The sequence below is a fragment of the Ochotona princeps genome, chromosome 14 (genome assembly GCF_030435755.1).
Source record: "Ochotona princeps isolate mOchPri1 chromosome 14, mOchPri1.hap1, whole genome shotgun sequence".
NCBI lineage: Eukaryota > Metazoa > Chordata > Mammalia > Lagomorpha > Ochotonidae > Ochotona > Ochotona princeps.
Genome location: NC_080845.1, coordinates 8,943,287 through 8,964,985, shown reverse-complemented (window position 1 = coordinate 8,964,985; position 21,699 = coordinate 8,943,287). Strand labels below are relative to the sequence as shown.

The 21,699-nt window shown below is 41.9% G+C and overlaps 1 protein-coding gene across 1 annotated transcript; it reads left to right on the top strand.

Moving 5' to 3' along the window:
* Positions 1-20,748: 20,748 nt before the first annotated feature.
* Positions 20,749-21,699, top strand: LOC131481946 (olfactory receptor 1L4-like). The gene has a single exon (XM_058672857.1). The coding sequence runs from the start codon at positions 20,764-20,766 to the stop codon at positions 21,697-21,699; it is 936 nt and encodes a 311-aa protein (XP_058528840.1). The 5' UTR covers positions 20,749-20,763.

Genomic DNA, 21,699 nt, shown 5'->3' with positions numbered 1-21,699 from the left:
CAACATTTCAGAACCATCAAAACCACCTGGGTAGAACTCTCAGATCGTGTGCCAAATCAGGACCCAAGGTTGATGTTGGGTGGGTGGCTGTTCCTCATCCCCAGGGACTGGGATGGTTGGGAGACTGGGTATGGCTTCTCCCCTTATCTCCTCTACTCCCCCAGAAGCTGGAAAAACAAATTAAAAAGTTGGAAACAATGATCACACCCACTTCTCCTTAACTCTGGATTCTTCCCATCGTGATCAACTATGTCAACATTATTAAAAAAAAAAAAAGAGGCTTTCAGTTTAGACAGGAAAAAAGTCAACTCACTCCACACAATGTTGTTTATAAAAAGAGCAATTTAATGGTCCTCTCTTTCCTGATGTTTGTCTATCTGTAGAATTCATAACATCTGCTCTGTTTATATTAATAAAAATGTTTTAAAACAAAATTAAACCTTCAAAAACAGAGATATCCTTATTTGAAAGGTAGAGTTATAAAGAAAAAGAAAGAAGGAAATCTTCATCCTTTGGTTCACTTTCTAAATGGCTGCAATGGTTGAAACTTGACAAGGCCAGGAGCCTGAGATTTCAGGACTACCAAGTGGGTGGCGGGGGCCCAAGTACTTGGGTCATCATTTACTGCTCCTCAGGAATGTGAACAGGGCCCAGACTGGAAGCCTAGCTACCAGGACTTAAACCACAGCTCTAATACTGTGTGCCAGTGTCACAAACAGACGTCTAGTCTACTGTGTTGAAACATCAGCCATGTTGTTGCATTGTATTTTGGTTTTTTTGTGCATAAAGGCTTCTTTTAAATATTTTAAAGGCTGGGAAAGAGTTTATTGTTTGTATTTTTAATAAATGAAAGCACTTAAGTGAAACAACTTAACCTCTTGCAATATTTTAGACAATGAGTGGATGGAGGACTTTAATGCCTTAAAATGTAGGATAAGGTTCTGATAATCTATTACATAGCTTGGTGGGCATAGTTAATGAGTTGTATATTTTTAAATAGCTGAACGAAACAAGTTTGAAATGGTTCCATCACAAGAAATTATTTGAGCTGATGAATGTGTTATTATTTTATAACTCTAAAGACATACATATATTAAGACATCACACAATAGCCTGTAAATATGTAAAATTATTAATTACTAATTAAAATTCTAATAAAATTCTTTGAAAAGGAGTTGTCACATCCCTTTGATGTTGCCACAGAAGTTTGTGACAAAAGGCAAAGCAGAATCAAAGTGAAGAAAAATTATTTGGTTTCTTTCATTTATTGCATGCATGGCCAATTAGTCTCAACATTCAGGCCACCTCTGGTCAGTTGGTAAGCTCCAGCATTACTGTCAGAACACGTCATGTGCCTACCTCCATGCTCAGTGAAGAAGGATGAATGGACAGGAAGTGTATCTGCTGAAGGCATAGGAGCCAGGAGCACCAGCTTACAAACCTAATGAATTTTTACAGTCACCGCAGGTCTTGGTGACTGGGCATGAAATGGAACTCTATTGCTATAGCTCCTTCTTGCTCAATCTTATTTCTGGCTTTGAGTGCTCAGTTTCCCTAATTGCAACTCTGTGTGTGTGTGTGTGTGTGTGTGTGTGTGTGTGTGTGTGTGTTTTACCTGAAATGTCCTCATTGAATTCTGATAGAATTTAGCCTCATTCCTTTATTCCACACCTTTTGGGGCTGTCACTGCTTCTTCCACCTCTTGTTTGTAAACTCTAGGTTCTTCCACAACTTCCTCTGATGTCAACAAGAGTTTGCTGCTTGCAATTTTCTAGTCTCTTTTGGTCATGTGCTAGAATCTGTTGCTGACATCTGCCCTTGTTATATCCATTTGTCACCATTGATGCTGATAAATCTTGCTTTCTGAATTTTCTTTCATGATTGCATACACTCTGCAATGATGACATAATGATCATCAAAGATGGTTTATGTCATATCTGTTTGATGTTGTTTTCTCTCTCCTAACCACCATCTAATCTGAATGATCTATTCAAGATCATTTAAAAAGCTTTGTATGATATCGAGTAAAATAATTGGAGCAAATCCAGTCATCAGTATGTACAAATCCAATGTCATTGAACTTTCTAATATGTGTAAGAAACACAAGTCAAGTTTCCATTTGGGAAGCAGACAGCATGCATCCAATACATTCTCAGATTGCAGATTTAAAGATCCTTAAAAGAGCTTTTCTGGATTCTCTTAAAACTTCTTTCATTTCAGTTTACTTTCCTCTGTTTGCTGCTCTCTTAGCTCTAAAGCTAAGAATTTGATACTTTGGCTTGTTAACCCATCCATGGGAACTGAACTATGTCGCCTCTCAAAATACGTATGCTGATGTCCTAACTCTCAGTGGCTCAAATGTCAATACATTTGAAGACTGGAACTTAAAAGAGGTAACAGGTTAACTGAAGCTATTGGGGTGGTGTCCTGACCCAACATGGTTGGTGTCCTTTGAAGAAGAGATCAAGACATACACAGACGGAGCACGTTGTGGAGACACGGCTCAAAAGCAACCACTGCTGCCAACACCTTGAGCCTGGACTTCTGTTAGACTTCCATCTACTTAGTTCAGTCTGCCTAGAGAACTAATCCAATACCTTTGATGATTCTGCTGGTGAGAACTAAAAAGCAAATGGTACTTGATATCTCAAATTTTAAATCTAGAACATATCCTTGAAACGTATCTTTCATCCTGATTGGAAAACCAACTGTCAAAAATAAAAATCTCTAATCCACAGGTTATCTAAGGGAATGTAAAATTTAACACTTTGCTGTAATTCTAGCTCATCCAGAAATAATATCCACAACTTAACTGTTAGATACTGGGGTGCCAAAAATCGATTATAATAGGAAGACAAGGGAATCCTGATTTAAACCAAGGCCTCTACTTGGTGAAGAGTCTCTGTGAGCACAGAGCCCTTGCATGTTGCCTGGCCATCAGCACCACTAATAGTGTAGGAGACATACCAGGTCTTACCTTTCTGTCTACCCCCACCAAGGCAATATCTGTGGCAGTTCCTGAACCTGTCTTCTTCCAACACTTGTGGGATGAGGCTGAGCACACAGTCTCTCCTCCATAAATAATGTTTTACTTGGCCTGACCTGAAGCGAGCTCACTTGCTTACTCATCCTTTTCTAATACTGCTAATGATTCCATCTCAGAGGCTGGGGGCTTCTTCTTTTCCAATCCCCTGCATTGATGTTGGGCTCTAAATTAGGCCATCTATTTCAGGAGGTATGAGAAAGTCACTGAGATTTTATCTTTTGCTTCCTAACTCTGTAAAATAATCACTCTTTGTCCACTCAATAAAAATGTGATGGGCACCCGCAGATCCTGCACTAAGCACATGGGAAACTTATCCACAAAGACCATCTAAGGGCAGAGGGTCTCTAGGCTCTTAAAATAGGTAACACTTAGGTAGTTTCAAGTTGTCAAAATTGAACACCTTAAATATGATAACCTAACTAAAGAACAGGGACCCAAGCTCATGGGCCACATTCTTCTGCTTTCCCAAGTGCATTGCCATGGAGCTGGATCAGCAGCAGAGCAGCAGGGTCTCAAACCATCACCCATATGGGATGCTAGCATTGCACATAATGGTTTATTCACTATGCCACAACACAAGCCCTTCTAGCTAAGTTCTAAAGAAAAGAGAAATTATGATATGTCCTGAGGCTGGGGATTATGAAACAAAACTAATTCAAAAAATTCTACTATAATAGGCTGACCAAAGGACGCTTGCCAACAGGATTTCCTTTAAGAAGTATCTTGTTGTACTAGAATGGCAAATAATGGCCAAAGCCAAGAATGAAGTATCTCATACTTATGCTACAAATTATATGCCAGAAGTTGGAATCCAGCTCCTGCCACTTAGGGCTGTTGAAGAGATAACATAAATCTGCTACTACCAGCCACTCCTGCTTCCTCAATGCAAGAAGAGAGACAAGAGAATAGGAGGACTCTGACCTTTGATATGAGAGATAATTGCTTATTTTTCTCCCAAACCAAGAAATCAGGCTCCTTAAAAATCATTTGGTGGGCCAGTGCTGTAGCATATCAGGTAAAGCTGCTGCCTGTGGTACCGGTATTCCATGTGGAAACTGGCTTGACTCCTTGTTGCTCAGCTTTTAATCCAGCTCCATACTATTGCACCTGGGAAGACAGCAGAGGATGGCCCAAGTACTTGGACATGTCTACCTGTATAGGAATTCTGGATAAAGTGGACTCCTGGCACTGGATGGGCCCAGCTCTGGCACTGGCAGACATTTGAAGAGTGAACCAATGGATGGAAAATATTTCTGTCTTTTGTCTCCTCTTCTCTGCAATTCTGCAAAATTACTTCAAATATTGCAGGACATTTCATTTAAAAAAATCATTTGAGGGGGCTAGTATGGTAGCATAGCAAACTAATCCTCTGCCTGTGGTACCAACATCCCCTGTGTGTACCAGTCCAAGTCCTTGCTGTCCCACTTGCAAGCCAGTTCCCTGCTAATTATCTAGGGAAGCAACAAAGGATGGCCCAAAGCCTTGGAACCCTGCACCCCTTTGGGAGACCTGGAGGAAGTCTCTGGCTCCTGGCTTCAGATCAGTCCAGCTCTGGCCATTGTGGTCATTTGGGGAGTGACCCAGTGGATGGAAAATCTCTCTCTCTCTCTCTTTCTCTATTTCCCCTGCCTTCCTCTCTGTAACTCTTATAATTCCTGAATAAGAGTTAAATGCTCTGGAATAAGTGCTTGGAAAAAGTTTCTAGTCAACAGATTCAGTTGCTGACAAGTTCCACTGAAAAAATTGGTACTACAAAGATAACATAGTTACATATAATAAGTGCTATAATGGAAAAGTGAAAGAAATGTGAAATAACCCAGTGCAATTTTAGGAAAGCTGGAGAGGAAATAGGGAGTAATATTTAAGGAATAAATGAAAGGAAATCAGTGTAAATTCAGAGATCCCTGATAAAATGTTAAGAATGTTCATAATTTCAATCATCAAAGAAATGCAAATCCAGCTGCAATAAGATAACATTTCATTCCTGTTAGAATGGCTACATTAAAAAAGATGAGTGGTAACTAGTGTTGATGATGATGCAAAGAACAAAGAAGTTTTGTAGTCTCTTCTTTGAAATGTAGATTAGTACAGTAATTTCACAAAATACTGCAAAGGTTCCTCATAACAAAGCAAAACAAAAAAGATAGAGAAATGGCAGGAGCAGCTATCTGGTTTGATTGGATTATGCTGCGTATATGTGCTGGAATATTTCACATAAAAATATATAAGTATTACGTGTTAAATAATTTTTTATAAAACAATGTACAATTTTAGAAATACAATTATCATATGATACAGCAACTCCACTTTGGCTATGCAACAAGAAATTGAGGACCAGCATTCCTTTCTCTTAATCTATTAAAGTGACACAGTAATGCACTCTACTCCAAAAATATCCACACTTCAAGCCTCAGACCCCGTGAATATGTCACCATATGTAGAAGACAGCATCTTGAAGACCAAAAAGGTTAAAGATGTTGAAATGAAGAGACTGAATTACCCAGGTCAACCCAAATTAATTTCATGAATCCCTAAAAGCAGAGACTCTTCCAGAGCTGCATTCAAAGAGAGATATGACAACGGGAGAAGGAGCTGAGAGACGTAATACTGTTGGCTTTGAAACTGGTGGAAGAGGCTCGTGAGCTAAGAACTTAGGAAGTCTCTATAGCTCCAGCTCTAGGTCCCACCTGACTTTGCTTAGTACCTAAATCTGTGGATCTTCTCAAGCACTCTCATGGCTTCAACAGCCAGTGACAACAGTTCAAGCTAAATACCTTTCTAAGCACTTAATTTGGATTGTATAATGTAATCTCCCCCAAGAGACATGTGATTTTGACACTGGCATTATGCTCAATTAATTGATTTTAAAGATCAATTAACTGGTCCACAGTCTGTGACCATGACTACTAGTAAGAGTGTAGTTGGGATTGGATCCAGGCTCATCTGACTAGAGATTCTTTGCTATATTATCTATGTCATGTGTCTCACATGAATAGGTGATGGTAAGATGTATTCATAAAAATGATTCACATATCCATCTTTCAGATGCTGGGGATACAAATAAAGTAAGACACCCTTTCCCCCTTTCCCACTGAATTTTAAAATCTCCGGTATTATACTATTAGTTCTAATCTATATTCGAATCCATTTTTGAAGTCTTTATTCTGTACCACTAATTTAGTCATCTCTGCTTTTATGTCAAGCCATATACTTGATGGCCATAGCTAATACATACATATATATGTTACACACACAAACACACACACACACACACACCAAGGCAGTTCTTCCTTTTTAATCCTGTTCTTTTTTTTTTTTTTAAAGACTTTAATTGTTATCGGAAAGCCGGATATACAGAGAGGAGGAGAGACAGAGAGGAAGATCTTCCATCCGATGTTTCACTCCCCAAGTGAGCCACAACGGGCCGGTGCGCGCCAATCCGATGCCAGGAACCTGGAACCTCTTCCGGGTCTCCCACGCGGGTGCAGGGTCCCAAAGCCTTGGCCCGTCCTCGACTGCTTTCCCAGGCCACAAGCAGAGAGCTGGATGGGAAGTGGAGCTGCTGGGATTAGAACTGGCGCCCTTATGGGATCCCGGGGCGTTCAAGGCTAGGACTTTAGCCGCTAGGCCACGCCGCCGGGCCCTAATCCTGCTCTTTAACAATGCTGTTGAGGAATTGGCAGTTGGCATAGTAGCTGAAATGTTTGCTTCCTTTGCCGGAGAACATGAATTTGAGTCCTGGCTCCAATCCCAACTCCAGCTTCCTGATGATGTGCTCCTGAGAGGCAGCAGGTGATGGTTCAGGTAGATGGGTCTCTGCCACCCACACGGAAGACCTAAATTGAGGGCCTGAATCCTTCTTTGGACATGGCTCAGTCCTAGCCTTTGTGAGCATTTGAGGAGAGAAATCAGTGGATATGAATTCTGTTGTATCGTTCTCTTCCTAAGAATAAATATTTTAAAATGTGATTGATACCTGTCATACACTAATATCTTTGTGTGAACTTTTAAAGTTATACATTTGTATATACACACAAAACCATACACATACATATGCATATTTATGTTTGCATACATCTAAATTTATAAATGTATGTTTATACACATATATAATGTATTTCATTTGAATGGCATACATTAAGTATTCATAAATGATTGCATGATTATTAAAAAAAGTTATACATTTGTAAATGTGACTTAGCAGTAGGGTAAAGCAGTTTGGTTATACAGACAGATCATCTAAACTATTCCCATGCCATAAATAGTCATCCCCTGGTGTTCACAGGAGATTGGTTCCAGAAGCCCCAACAGAGATGAAAATCCAAGAATGCTCAAGTCTCCTTTGTAAAATGATGTACTATTATCATATAATCCATACAATATCCCCAATAGTTTAAATCATCTCTTCATTAATAATGCAACAGAAATCCACTGAGTCATTATGATACATTATTATTTAGGATAACCAAGAAAGAAAGGTTTCCTATATTCTTGCATCCTTATAATAGGCACAGCTTAAGCATATATTTAAAAACTGTGTAGGACAAATTTCCATAACAATTTTTAAATTCCATGCTTTTTTAAGATTTATTTTAATTTTTTTGTTGGGAAAGCAGATACACAGAGAGAAGGAGTTACAAAGAGGAAGATCTTCCATCCACTGGTTCACTCCCCAAGTGGCCACAACGGCCAGAGCTGAGCTGATCTGAAGCCAGGAGCCACAAGCTTCTTCTGGGTCTCCTACATGAGTGCAGGTTTCCAAGGCGTTGGGCTGTCCTCTACTGCTTTTTCAGGCCACAAACATGGAACTGGATGGGAAGTGGAGCAGTTTTCCTGCCTTAAGTATTTTGTTAAACGTTCAGTTAAAGTAAGGGAAAGCAGACTAACACTCCACCCTATGTTTTTAACGGACTGATAAAAGTGCCTTGTTTTGTTTTGTTTTTTTTTTTATATATATTTATTATTTAACTTCAGTAATTACATTGTATTATGTGACACAATTACATAGATACTTGGGTTCTCCCCACCCCTCCCCAAACCCTCCCACCATGGTGGATTCCTCCACCTTGTTGCATAACCACAGCTCAAGTTCAGTTGAGATTCCCCCATTGCAAGCGTATACCAAACATAGAGTCCAGCATCTTATTGTCCAGTCAAGTCCAACGGCTTCTTAGGTATACCCTCTCTGGTCTGAAGACAGAGCCAGCAGAGCATCATCCCAGTCAATTGAAAGCTCCAACATACCATCAGCAAAAATTTAGCCTCAAAATGTTATAACTGTTGTGAGGGTTAAGAGACCTATGTGTAGAATGTGCACAGGTAAATGGTTCATAACAAACAAAATATCGTTGCTCTCATCACTGTTCCTGACCAGCTCTTTTCATAATGCCTAATGTGATAACATGGAAGACTTGGATTTGAACATCATAAGAAGAAAAATAAGAGCTGTTTCCAGACTCCTCTGAAGTGGCATTCAGAGCCAAAGTCAAAGTGATAAAGAGTTACTTTGCTCCCAGTTTGCCATCCATCTTTCGGCGTCGTTGCCCTTTGCTACCTAATAGAAAGAGGCTGGATCCAAATTGTGTTAAGTTCTCTGCCCATACAGACCTTTTGTAAACCCAACACCTAACGAATCAGTGCATGATTTTACTACATAATTTTAATGCATTTGAAGATGTTAATGAGCACGGGATTATTGTGGTAAAAGAAAAAGGTCGAGGTCTGAGGCCAAACCTTGGCCTGTGATGGCGATGACACCAAGGAAAGACTCCATCTCCCTCACAGTCTCTCCTTGCTGCTGGTTCAGTAGATGTGGAAGCCAAAGTTTCCATCAAGATAGAGACAGGTTGGCTCTCAGGGGGCGCGTGTCTGAGACCCAGCCTATCTCATTTCCTCTGTACCAGGGACTGAGTGGGGATCAGCCAGGGTCAAGGTTATATGGAAATTCACTTAATGTGCTTAGAGTCTCCTGACTTAATTCAGCAAACAGAAGTCAAACTTTCAAATCTGGACTCCAGTTAATCAGGCTGTTAGAAACCGCCCTGAGCGGTTAATTACCATTAGCACCAAGAAACACGAGGCTTCCTCCTCAGAGGAAGTACTCCTCCGAGCCTCATTAAGAAGCTGAGGTTGTCCCTGTCCCTCTGTGGCAACCGCTGAGCCTTGGTAAGAAGCTGGGGTTGTCCCTGTCCCTCTTGGTTCCCCTTCCTCCCTGGCGCCATTCTCAAGAGATCTTGTTCTGCTTTAACTTTGGAAAGGAGGAAAGAAGATGCTGTAACTCAGGGACTACCTGCTCCCATCAGGGGCCAATCTTCCAAGGCAACACTGGGGAAGCTACTGAGCGAGAAGTTTTAGAGACTGTGTGATCTGCTCTGGTCAGAGCCCTTTCCCCTGGTGGTCTTCCAAGAACGTTGTCCTTGAGACATGCAAATCATTTCCCCCATTCCTTTCCGTCTCCCAATTAAAACCTTTGGAACAGTATCTCCTTTATGTAAAGCAATGATCCGCAGCCTCCTCTGCACATTTAGAAAACATCTGGGGAGCCCTCCCAGTGCCCAGGTCTCAGAGCAGTCAAATCACCCAGGAATTGGTACTTTAAAAAAGAAAATTACTTTAATGATGCATTCAGTGGATGGTGATCAAATCAGGTTGGCTCATGTTTCCCTCTCCTTGAAGTTTTCATTTAAAATATTGACTAACACTTAACAATTGGCATGTATCAAGTACAAAGCAGCATCTCAAGTGATGTGCACGAAATCGCATTGATATTTTTTTTAGTTTATTTTATTTTATTTTATTTTTTTTAATTTTTTTTATTGTTAATTATTTTGCATTATGTGACAGTTTCATAGGCTCTGGGAATCCCCCCATCCCTCCCCCTCCCCTCCCCCCAGTGGATTCCTCCACCTTGATGCAGTATTACAGTTCAAATTCAATCAAGATTCTTTCCTTGCAAACATATACCAAGCATAGAGTCCAGCTACTTATTGTCCAGATGGGTTGAACAGTTTCTTGGGGAGACCTTTTCTGGTCTGAAGTTTGAGCTGGCAGAATATCATCACAGTCAATTAAGAGTCCCAATATAACATCAACAGCAATTTGCAATGTTATGGAATTGACATGGTTTTGAGTAACCATTGTATTAAAAAAAAAAAAAAAAAAAAGGAAAACAAGTCCTAGCCACAACCTATGATTAGCTCATTGACATTTCAATTTTAGTTCATATACAGGACCGGCTGCTCTATAACTTAAAATGGCCATAAGGCCCCATTCAGCTGTTTCGTGTCCATTTCATCTTAGAAATAGCATTGATATTTAAAATCTTTATTTATTTGAAAAGCAAAGAGACAGAGAAAGGTCTCTCATCTCCCCAGATGCCCACACCAGCCAAGGCTACCCCAATTCAAAGCTCAGAACCAGAAACTGTTAAGTTTGCAAGTGATTTTCTAAGTAAGGTTGTCCATTTATTTCCTTAGTCTTTTCCTCGTCTTATCTGGTGAAATATAGAATGGTTAAGAAGTTTTTCAACTTTTTTCAAGGCATTTAATTCTCTCTCTCTCTCTCTTTCTCTCTCTCTCTCTCTCTCTCTATATATATATATGTATATATATATATATATATGACATTAGAAAGATCAATTTTTTTTACGTTTGCCTGAAACCACTTGTAAAACTCAATCAACATTTATGAGCATTTTTCTTAATTGAGGTACCATTCACATAACACAAAATTAATCATAAAGGATTTTGTAAGTCGATGGTATTTAGTGCAACTATGGTGCCAGAAAATCAGCATATCTGGGCCTGGCACGGTAGCCTAGTGACTGAAGTCCTCTCCTTGAAAGCACTGGAATTTCATGTGGGTGCCAGTTCGTGTCCCAAATGCTCCACTTCCCATCCAGCTCCCTGCTTATGGCCTGGGAAGCAGTAGAGGACGCCCAAAGCCTTGCAACCCTGCACCCATGTGGGAGACCCAAAAGCAGCTCCTGGCCCCTGGCTTTGGACTGTCTCAACTCCAGCCATTGCAGCCACCTGGGGAGTAAACCTGCAAAGGAACCTCTTTGTCTCTCCTTCTCTCTGTAAATCTGACTTTCCGATAAATGAATAAATAAACCTTTAAAAATTATTTCTAAAAAATCAGCATCTTAATCTAGTTCCAAACATTTTCATCTTCCCACAGGGAAATTCTATTCTTATTAATTAGTCTTATCTCCATTCCTCTCCATTCTAGCCTCTGGCAAACACTATTCCACTTTCTCTGAGAATTGATCTGTCCTGAAAATTTCATATAAATAGAATTCTATTCTACTGCTTTGACCTTCTGTGTCTAGTTTCTTTTACTTAGCACAATGTTTTTGAGGCTAATTACAGCTGTGTCAAATACAGATATTTCATTTATCTTTATGGCAGGTCATATGCTGTTGAATAGATACACCACATTTTGTTTATCATATTAGGAAATACATTAACATACTTCACTACACTGATCTCACTTTGTGATCACTATGAATAGTGCAATTAACACTGATGCTAACATGTGTTTACCAGTAGTTGTTTGAAAATTTGTATCATCCTTTTTGAAACATAAACTTAGAAGTGAATTTGATGGGTTATATAACTCTCTATATAACTTATTGAATATTTTAAATTATCTTATTTAAATAGGTGAACCAATGTCATTTATTTCACAATATGGATTTAAAAGTATACAAATGCTTCCCACCCATCCTCCCTCCTGACTGCATTCCACATTCACCCTCCTCCTTCCCTATCTTTTTTTTTATTTTTACAAGGGTATATTTTTAGTTCATTTCACAGCCTTAAAATTCCTTCAGGTAAAGAATTCAACAAAAAGCAAGTATTTAAAAAAAAATCACTGCTTCTTAATAGTACAGAGAAAGACTGTATACAATAACCAAATTCACAATGTCAGTTTTGCTCATATAGATTACATTGTTTGTACTCTGTGCAATAGTTACCACAGATAGGGAAAATACACGAACAAACAATCCGCTGCACACTTTCACAATCCAAGCCTGTAATATTTGTATCTCAAAGTCCTCACCAACACTTGCCCATCTCAATGCCATTCTCCCCAAAGGTTAAGGAACTTTCCCAGGTCATACTTTAGGAAGTCAGACATAAAATGAGATCACATCTCCAGAACTCACTTCTTAAACCTATGTGTCAAAGTTCAAGCTATGACTCATTAATTTCAACTTGAGTGGACACTCATCCAGAAATAGACCCACCCAAGTACAATCAATTGATCTTTAATTAAAAAAATAAATATTCAGAACACCTAAAACTCAACAAGAAAATACATAATTTAATTGAAGTTTTGTCCATTTGAACAAGACTTAAACAGATACTTCACCAAATAAAGTATACAGGTGGCAAACTAGCATTTGAAAAAGTAGACCATATCATATGCTGTAAGGGAAAGTAACTTTTCAAAAATGATTTATTTCTTTTACTTTAAAGATTTACAGAGAGAGAGAGGGAGAGACAGATGGAAAAATCTTCCATCTGCTGGTTCACTCCCCAAACGACTGCAACAACCAGAGCTGGGCTGGTCTGAAGCTAGGAGCTTCGCATGAGTATGGAGGCCCAAGGGCTTGGACTTCCTTGCTGCTTTCCTAGGCCATTAGCAGAGTGCTGGATCAGAAGTGGAGTAGCTGGGACTCAAATCAAAGCCCATGTGGGATGTGGAGTTGCAGGTGGAACATGAGCCTGCTATACTGTCCTGGGGAGATGTAAATTAAAGCAACAATGAGAAATCCCTGCGGAGCTCTTAGAAGGACCAAAATAAAACACAAAACACCACCATATGCTGGCAAGAATGTGAAAAAAAAACTCTTATTCATTGTTGATGGAAATGCAACATGATACATCCCCTCTACAAGATAGTTTTCATATAAGCAATCCTTTAGCATTGTCATCCAACAGTCATCTTTGTTGGTATTTATGAAAAAGGAAAATAAAATTATGTCCACACAAAAACTTGCATATAGATGTTTATGGCAGATTTATTCACAATTTCTAAGCCTTGAAAGTAACCAAGATATTCCTAAGTGGGGCCAGTGTTACAGCATAATGGTTTAAGACACCAACCACAACACTGGCATCCCACATGAGTGCCGGTTCAAGATCTGGCTTCTCCACTTTAAATCCTGTTCATGTGCCTGGGAAAGCAACAAAAGACAGTCCAAGTGTTTGAGCCCCGTTACCCTTGTGGGAGACCTAAAAGAAGCTCCTGGTTCCTGGCTTCAGCCTGATCTAGCTCTGGCTGTTGTGGCCATGTGGGGAGTTAATCAGTGGAACAAAAACCGCTTTGTCTCTGTGTGTGTCTCTCTTTTTTCTATATCTCTTTCAAATAAATGTTTAAAAAGATATTTCTTAGTGGATAACTATTATAAATAAGCTGAACAGCACAAAGAAGTGAGGTATCTAGTCATTGAAAGACATGGAAGAACCGTAAATGTGTTTTAACAAGTGAAAGAAGCCACTCTGAAAAAGCCAGTCATACTGGTGAGTGACAATCAACTCTATGGCACTGCTCAAAAGAGCAAACAATGGAAACAATGATTCATGAGCTTAGAGGAAGGAATGAAGAGGTAAAAGTTAGGAAAACACATGATTATTATATTTCTATCCAAACCTACCAGATCATACACATTGAGAGTGAATCTTCATGTATATGGTGGGCTCTGGGTGACAATGATGTTCACCACTGATACACAAAGGTGCCTTGCTTGGGGTGGGTGTTGATAAGGAAGCTGTGCATGTTGGGTCAGGTGAAGGCATAAAGGAACTCTCTACACTTTCTGATCAGTTTTGCTGTGAACCTAAAATTTATCTAAAAAGTAAAAATGTAATCAAAAGGAAAACAAAAATAAAAAATACCTAGAAGTCATCATTTCTGTGCCATTTTTAGATGAGGACAAGGGGAGGTGACATTAAATAGTTTACACAAATTCTCCTATTTAGTGATTGTGGTGGAGCCAGAATTACGGTGTATCAGGTTAAGTCACTGCTTGTGAAGCCAACATTCTATGCAGATACTGGTTCATGTCCCAGCTGGCCCGCTTCTGATCCAGCTCCCTACTAATGGCCTGGAAAAAGCAACAGATGATGGTTCAAGTGCTTGGACCTCTACCATGCAATTGGAAAACCAAGATGAAGCTCTTGACTCCTGGCTTTGGCCTGGGCCATTGTTGACTGTGGTAGCCAACTTGGGAATGATCCAGCAGATGTAAGAATCCTCTCTCTCTCTCTCTCCCTCCCTCCCTCCCTCTCTCCCTCACGCTAGAAGTCATCAGACTTTCAAATAAAATAAACATATCTTTTTTTTTTTATCCATTTTATTGTATTGTTGTTGACAATCTTTACATAGTTAACTATAGTTGAAGGAAAAACAAGAAAAAGAAAAAAAAAGGTTCAGGGGGATAGGGAGGTGGGCAATGCTATTATGTCAATATTGTTTCCATCATGTATCTGAGGTAGAGGGGGACACTGAGGGAGAAGCCCCTCCTGGTTTCCCGCCCACCCCAAGTCCCGGGTGTGGGGCATGCTCTGAGATATGTGCTCAGGTGGTGTTAATAGTTCTCCAGTTATGAGTCACTGCCAGTTTCGCTCGATGAGGTGGTCTACTGATTGATATGGTCCATCATGAAGTCTCCATTTGTCCCATATTTCGCTGCCAACATGTAGCTGAGATGAATGATTGTCCTATTCTGTCTTCTGTCTTTTCTTGGTTAGAATTCTGAGTCCAGCAGTTCAAGTGGGGAGATCTCCAAAGATACTTTGAGGTATTCCCAGATTAGTTTCTTGTATGTTCTAGCAAGCACAGGGCCCACCACAGTCCATTGCCCTGATCACCTGGTGGTTTGAATTGCTGTGTTGGTTCTGTTTTCAGTCCCGAGTTGCACTGGAACCAATGGGTGTTGCAGTCCAGTCTGGTTCGGCCTTTACATCAACCAGTGGGAGCTGCAGCCTAGTTGGGGCGACCCACAATAACCCCCACCAGACCGCCCCCTACCCTGGTTTGCCAGTATGTGTAGCAGAAGACCAGTCTGTCCCCCATCCCATTTGGCTCTGGTACTTGTCAATGGGTATTAAAGCTTAGTTTTATCTAACCAACTCAACCATCCAGCCCTCACAGATATTGTTGAGTACCTCTCTATCTAGCCATCCCAGCCCCCGTCCTAGTTTTCATGCCCTACCACGGGAATAGTGACCCAAGAAGGGGGAACCCACTTTTTCCCTCCCAGGTCTCTCTGTCCCAGTTTATGCACTCTTTAGGTGGTCCTGTGATTTGACTTGACAGAATTAGTCCCCAGTGCCAGCTTCTGCCAGCTGATGCTGTGGCCCTGATCTAGTCCACATGCAGCGCACAGGTGTTGTAGCCTTGCTTAGTCGTGTCTGTCTCTATCCCAGCCCACGCTCTCCAGTGGGAGTGGCTGTCCAGCGAGGGGACCAGCCCCTTAACCCCCCCGCCAGCTCTGCCCCTCCCTTCCTGGATCTCACGTGTGCTGGATGGGTGCTGCATTCATATCCAGTACAGGCAACCACGCCCTGGCATTCCATAATGTGTACTGGTTTTGTCGCAACCAAACCCGGCCCATTCCACACTCTGTTCTGGTGATCGGATTTGCCAGAGGATGACATGAACTGATTCAGCCTGGTCTGCTCCTGACCCATGCCGAATGCATGCCAGTGGGAAACTTTCCATGGCCTATTCTGGGCTGTTTCCAATCATGCTTCTTGCGCTTACCTGCAGGGACTGTGTCCTGCCAGAGGAGTTGCCCAGGCTCCTCCATCAGAACCCCTCCCAATGCCAGATTTTGCGCTTGCCAGGGGGTTCTTGAGCCAACCCTACTCAGTTCACCTCCTGTCCTAGCAGGAACAGTGGCTTTTCCTGGCTGGCCTTCACCCCATTTTGACTCTTGTTGTTGGATGTTTCAGCCCAGCCATAGCTCGTCCATACCCACATACAGCTCACACATGGCTCAGTAGGGGATTGAGACCCAGCCTAGTCAGTCCCACATCTACCCTGGTTCTCCATAACACCAGATGGTGCTGGGATCTGAACCGGCCTGGTGCATCCAATCCCAGCCCACACTAGTGCCTCTGGCGACTACAACTGTTTCCTAGATAGAACGCAGCCCCCATTCCAGCACATACACCCCTTGGTGGGAACCTCATCCCAGCTGTGGCATCCCAGATTGGAACCGTTCCTAGCCGTAAATCACGCACCTGCACGTGGTTGCTCCAAGGACCATTAGGTGCCAGCCTGCTAGACCAGCCGGAGCTTATCTTTTACTTGATAGGTGTTCAAAGCTCAGCATTGTTAAGGGATTGGAAGTTCTTCAAAGGAAGAGTTACTGGCATTGGGAATCTTTAGGATTGACTCAGATCCCAGAAACAGTGGGGTCACTCTAGAGCTATCTCAGCAGCAATTCAGACGTCCAATACCCCATAGCTCCCCGGCCGGGCGGCCAGCAGGCACAGCCTGGCGCCAAATGGCGCACTGGCCGCCCGGGCCCAGCCCGCCATGAGCCATGGGCACATGGCGGACTGGGTTCGGGATCCGAGCTAGACGTCCTCTCCCGCAGCCCTCGGCTCGCCTCTCAACATATCTTTTTAAAAATGGAATAGAAGCATTGGAAATATTGAGTTGTATAAAGGTCATTGCAAAAGCTACACAGTTTCGCAGACACAAAACCAGCATCAGAGTTCCAGTGAGCTGGCTCCAGCATCTGTACCTTCACCCTTTCCCCGTAAAGCTACCCCTCCACACCTGGAGACATCCTCTATGAGACATCCCAGGAAAGTCAAAGGTGTAAATCAGCTCTGCTTCCAGGTAAGCACACGAAAGCTTCAACACACATGCACACAGCATTGCATGGATATGCAGGGAGCACATGTGTCTAGAAGCATGTGTGTAGATTAGGAACATCTCAGTACTTTGGGCACATACATGTATCTGAATACACCCCCACTCTGCTGCTGCTAACCTCTAATTCCCTTCCCGAGTGTAAGGAGCTACACCTGTGGGGACCTCAGTTCTCCCTCCTGGGAAGAGCTCAAGGCCAATCCTCCCACTGCCATAGCAGTGGAGGAGGACAGGCCCCTGTGTCTCCCTTTCTAACACTCATTTCTCCTGTACATAGAGGAGGAGCAGCTCATTTACATTGTGGCACTTGTAGAGACTTCTTTCTTCAGAGATTCACAGACTAATTTTCTTTCACTCCCTGGAAGCACCCAAGTCTGTCCTGGACTCAGACTCCTCTGTCAAGTCCTCAGGTAGGCAGTGTGGTGTGGAAATAGGGCCAATGAGGGTAAATACCTTCATTTGACCGTCCTCCCTGTTTCTGATACTATCTTCTCTCCTCCATCTCAAAAGCCAGGAAGCATCTTCCTTCTCTGCTTTTTTTTTCTACTTTCTGCATTGGATCAAATAGTAAACATCTGAAACACCTACTTTGGGAAAAATGCCATCCTAGACATTGGCCCCTGCCCTTAAAGGGTACAGTGCACATTGTGCAACCCGAGACCCACAGAGCAGTCTTCCCTAGGAAACTGAGTCAGCAGAGGAGCAAGTGAACAACAGAGCTGGAAGAAGTCGGGAGCTCAAAACACATGCTCTGGAGCTGGGCTCCCTGTCATCTCACTGTGCAGCCTGTGGTGAATCACTTCACTCCTCCACCTCTCACCTTTGGTGTCTGTAACACTGGGCGTTGCAAAGAGCTTATGTCTGTTTTAACGGCAATAGTTATTAACACAGACTGATCACAGCTAATCAAGAAAACAGGAGAACCTAAAACTTGACAGCTTAACTCAGTGAGTTTTGTTTCTTATTAGCATGCAAATACATTTTTATATGGTATAGTATAAAATTTCAAGACCTGTGTGTGGCAGTAAATGATGAAATCAAATAATTAGCGTTACCGGGAGAGGCAGAGCTGGGCATCCTGTAAACCAATGACACAATCAGAAGAGAGGCAGAATTCCAGAGTGGAGCTGTGGGAAGCTGAGAGCAGCTGAAAACTTTGGGGAGACTGACCAAGGAATTCGAGGGCCTGAGGTTGCCCAGAAAAACCTGGGACTTCAAATAAGCAGAAAGGGAAAACCACAGTGAGGAAGCAACGTCCCCAAAGCCATGGGACATCTAACTATGCTGTAGATACTTTCTTGGAACTAATACTAAATATTTTGTCATATACGTTAAGATATTTGGTGAGCTCTTTTTATGCGATTTTCAGATTTCCAGTTCAGCATTCTATCATGACGCCTCTACTTTCTTTTCTTGGCATTTTCATTCTGAAGCCATAAAAATATTCTTCATTAATTGAGTACTTACTGTATAGTTTAGAATTTTGTATCAAAAATGCAAAATAAAAATACGAAAGTCTAAAAGGTTGTCATCTAGCTTTCATGTCTAAGTATAGATTACATAGAAACCTATGTTTATTTTCCCAAATGGCCCAATTCTCACAAATATGACTTCCTGAATACCCTCACCCTTTCTCCACTGCTATTACACAACTCTGTATTACATACTAAGACCCATCTAGTTCACAGTCTTAAGTGTGTTTATAAACACAGAAATGCAAAATTCTTGGTTTTTCACAATTTTCTCAATCTGTGATTACCTTGTTTTTCATTATCCTGTGTGTTGATGTGGATTTCCAAGTGATGTCAGACACTATTCTAATTTTTTTCAAAATAATTTACTCCTTTAGATGGATTTTAGAATATTTACAACTTCCATGAAAGATTGCCTGGGAGTATTAGTAGATGCTCATTAAATTTTATTAATACAAGAATAACTGAGATTTTTTAAATACTGAGGTTTCCTCTACAAGAGTTAAGTACGTTAGGAACAACATTGTGACTCGGTGGTTAGGCCACTGTCTGTGATGCCAGCATCCCACAGCAGAGCACCAGTTCAAGTGCCAGCTTCCAGGTTTCCCATCTGGCTCTCTGAGGATGCAGCAGGGAAGGCAGCAAAGGGCAGTCCATGAATTTGGGCCCTGCCATCCGTGTGAGCGACTCCTGGCTTCAGCCTGGACCAGCCCAGCTGTGCGGCTATGTGGGCAATGCATCAGCAGATGATGGATGAAACTCTATTTCTCTCTCTCTCTCTCTCTCTCTCTCTCTCTCTCTCTCTCCAGCCCCCTCTCTCATGCACATTCCCTTTCAAATAAATAAATATGTTTTGTGTTCTTTTATTTCTTCAGGGAGATCTTAGTCCTAATTCTCCTTCCTTCCTCCCTCACTCCATTCCTGCTACCTTTCCTTAAACTTTAAGCTGGTTTGTGAATACTTTAAAACGTTCTTTCCATTGTCAATAGCAACTTTTTTTCCTTCTTGCATTTTCCTAATACAGGCAGAATGGACGTGTATCGTGCACTTAGTCACTTTTATGAAATTCTCATGTTTTCAGTGTTTCAGACACATTATTATCTATTTATTCATACATATATGTAACAAAAAACATGATAACGTCATATTTTCTAATATTTATGCATCCTGTTTCGTGGCTTGGGTTTTTTTGTACTATTTTAGCCCAGTAGCTAAAAATACAGCTTAACAGTGGTAAGAGAATTATGCTTGAATTTTATGATGTCTCTGGGAATGGAAACATAACACCCTGTGTGTTACCTTCTAAATATTATATTCTTCTTATAGGCAAATATTTAAGTAAGTACTTGTAATTTTGTAGCCAGGAAAAATGAAACACTTTAAAGCTAATCTCATGAACACAGATCATGCTTGGTAACATTTCTATCTTGAGTTGTATTCCTGAATCTAAAGTTTATACTAGGGCCCAGCACAGCAGCCTCACCTTGCATGCACTGGGACCCCATGTGGAGGATGGTTCGTGTCTCGGGTGGCCCTGCTTCCCATCCAAGCTCTCTACTTTTAGCTTGGGAAAGAAATAGAGGACAGCGCAAAGCCTTGGAACCCTGCACCCGTGTGGGAGAGCCGGAGGAAGCTCCTGGCTCCTGGCTTGGGATTGGCTCAGCTTGGGTTGTTGCAGCCACTTGGGGAGTAAACCAGCAAATGGAAGATCTTTCTCTCTGTCTCTCCTTCTCTCTTAAAATATGACTTTCCAATGAGGATAAATATTAAAAAATTATGATTAAAGTATCCAGATCATATTATCCAAAAATCTTTTTTTTAATTCAGCAAGGTTTTCCCTGCAGACTTAAGGAAGTCTCATCAATTCTGTGATTCCAAGCACTGAGGATTAATTGTGATCTTTATTTTGTCTTATTCACACCGCCATCGCCCTCAGAACTACAAGTTACAGAGATCCTGAAATGAAGGGACCTCATTCTGAGGGTGCCCTGAATGTGAGACCTCAAGTCTTTGACCTAGGAACAAAAAAAGCGGAGAGAATATAAGGAAATGGCCATGAAACAGCTTAGGAAGCATCGTAACAAAGGAATAGAGATGAACTCAGACAAACAAAGCAACGTAGAAGTTCCCAAGAACACCTGGAACACATTCAGTTTATGATTTGGAAGGTTGCGATGGGACTGTCTAGTTTTGCTGTGTTGGCTTTTATTTTGTTTCTCTGAAATGTCTTTAAGTGCCTTGAAATGATCTTTTTTTGATGTTTCCTGTTAATAAGATGATGTCTTGATCAGGTTCCCCTTTCCATCACTCCCTCAGCTTCTCCAGACCCTGACCAGGACACCCAGCAACATGGAGACCAAGAACCACAGCAGCACCTCTGGCTTCATCCTCCTGGGCCTCTCTGCCAACCCACAGCTGCAGAAACCCCTCTTCGGCATCTTCCTCCTCATGTACCTGGTCACTGTGCTGGGAAATGTGCTCATCATCCTGGCCATCCGCTGCGACTCCAGGCTCCACACACCCATGTACTTTTTCCTCAGCAATTTGTCCTTCATGGATATCTGCTTCACCACAGTCATTGTGCCCAAAATGCTGGCAAATTTGCAATCAGAGACAAAGTTCATCTCCTACGTGGGGTGTTTGGTCCAAATGTACTTCTTCATGGCTTTGGCCAACACTGACAGCTACCTGCTGGCCTCTATGGCCATTGACCGGCTGGTAGCCATCTGCAACCCTTTCCACTATGATGTGGTTATGAACCCACGACGCTGCCTCCTCATGCTGCTGGGTTCTTGCACCATCTCCCACCTGCATTCATTGTTCCGTGTGGTGCTCATGTCTCACCTGTCCTTTTGTGCCTCGCATGTCATTAAGCACTTTTTCTGTGACACCCAGCCTGTACTGAAGCTGTCCTGCTCCGACACATCCTCCAGCCAGATTGTGGTCATGACCGAGACCCTGGCTGTCATCGTGACCCCTTTCCTGTGCATCCTCTTCTCCTACCTGCGCATCATCATCACAGTGCTCAGAATCCCCTCGGCAGCTGGCAAGTGGAAGGCCTTCTCCACCTGTGGCTCCCACCTCACCGTGGTGGCCCTGTTCTATGGCAGTGTCATCTATGTCTACTTCAGGCCCCTGTCCATGTACTCGGTGGTGAAGGACCGGGTGGCCACCGTCATGTACACAGTGGTGACACCCATGTTGAACCCTTTCATCTACAGTCTGAGGAACAAAGACATGAAGAGAGGTTTGAGGAAATTACGGGACACAGTTCACTTACCGTAG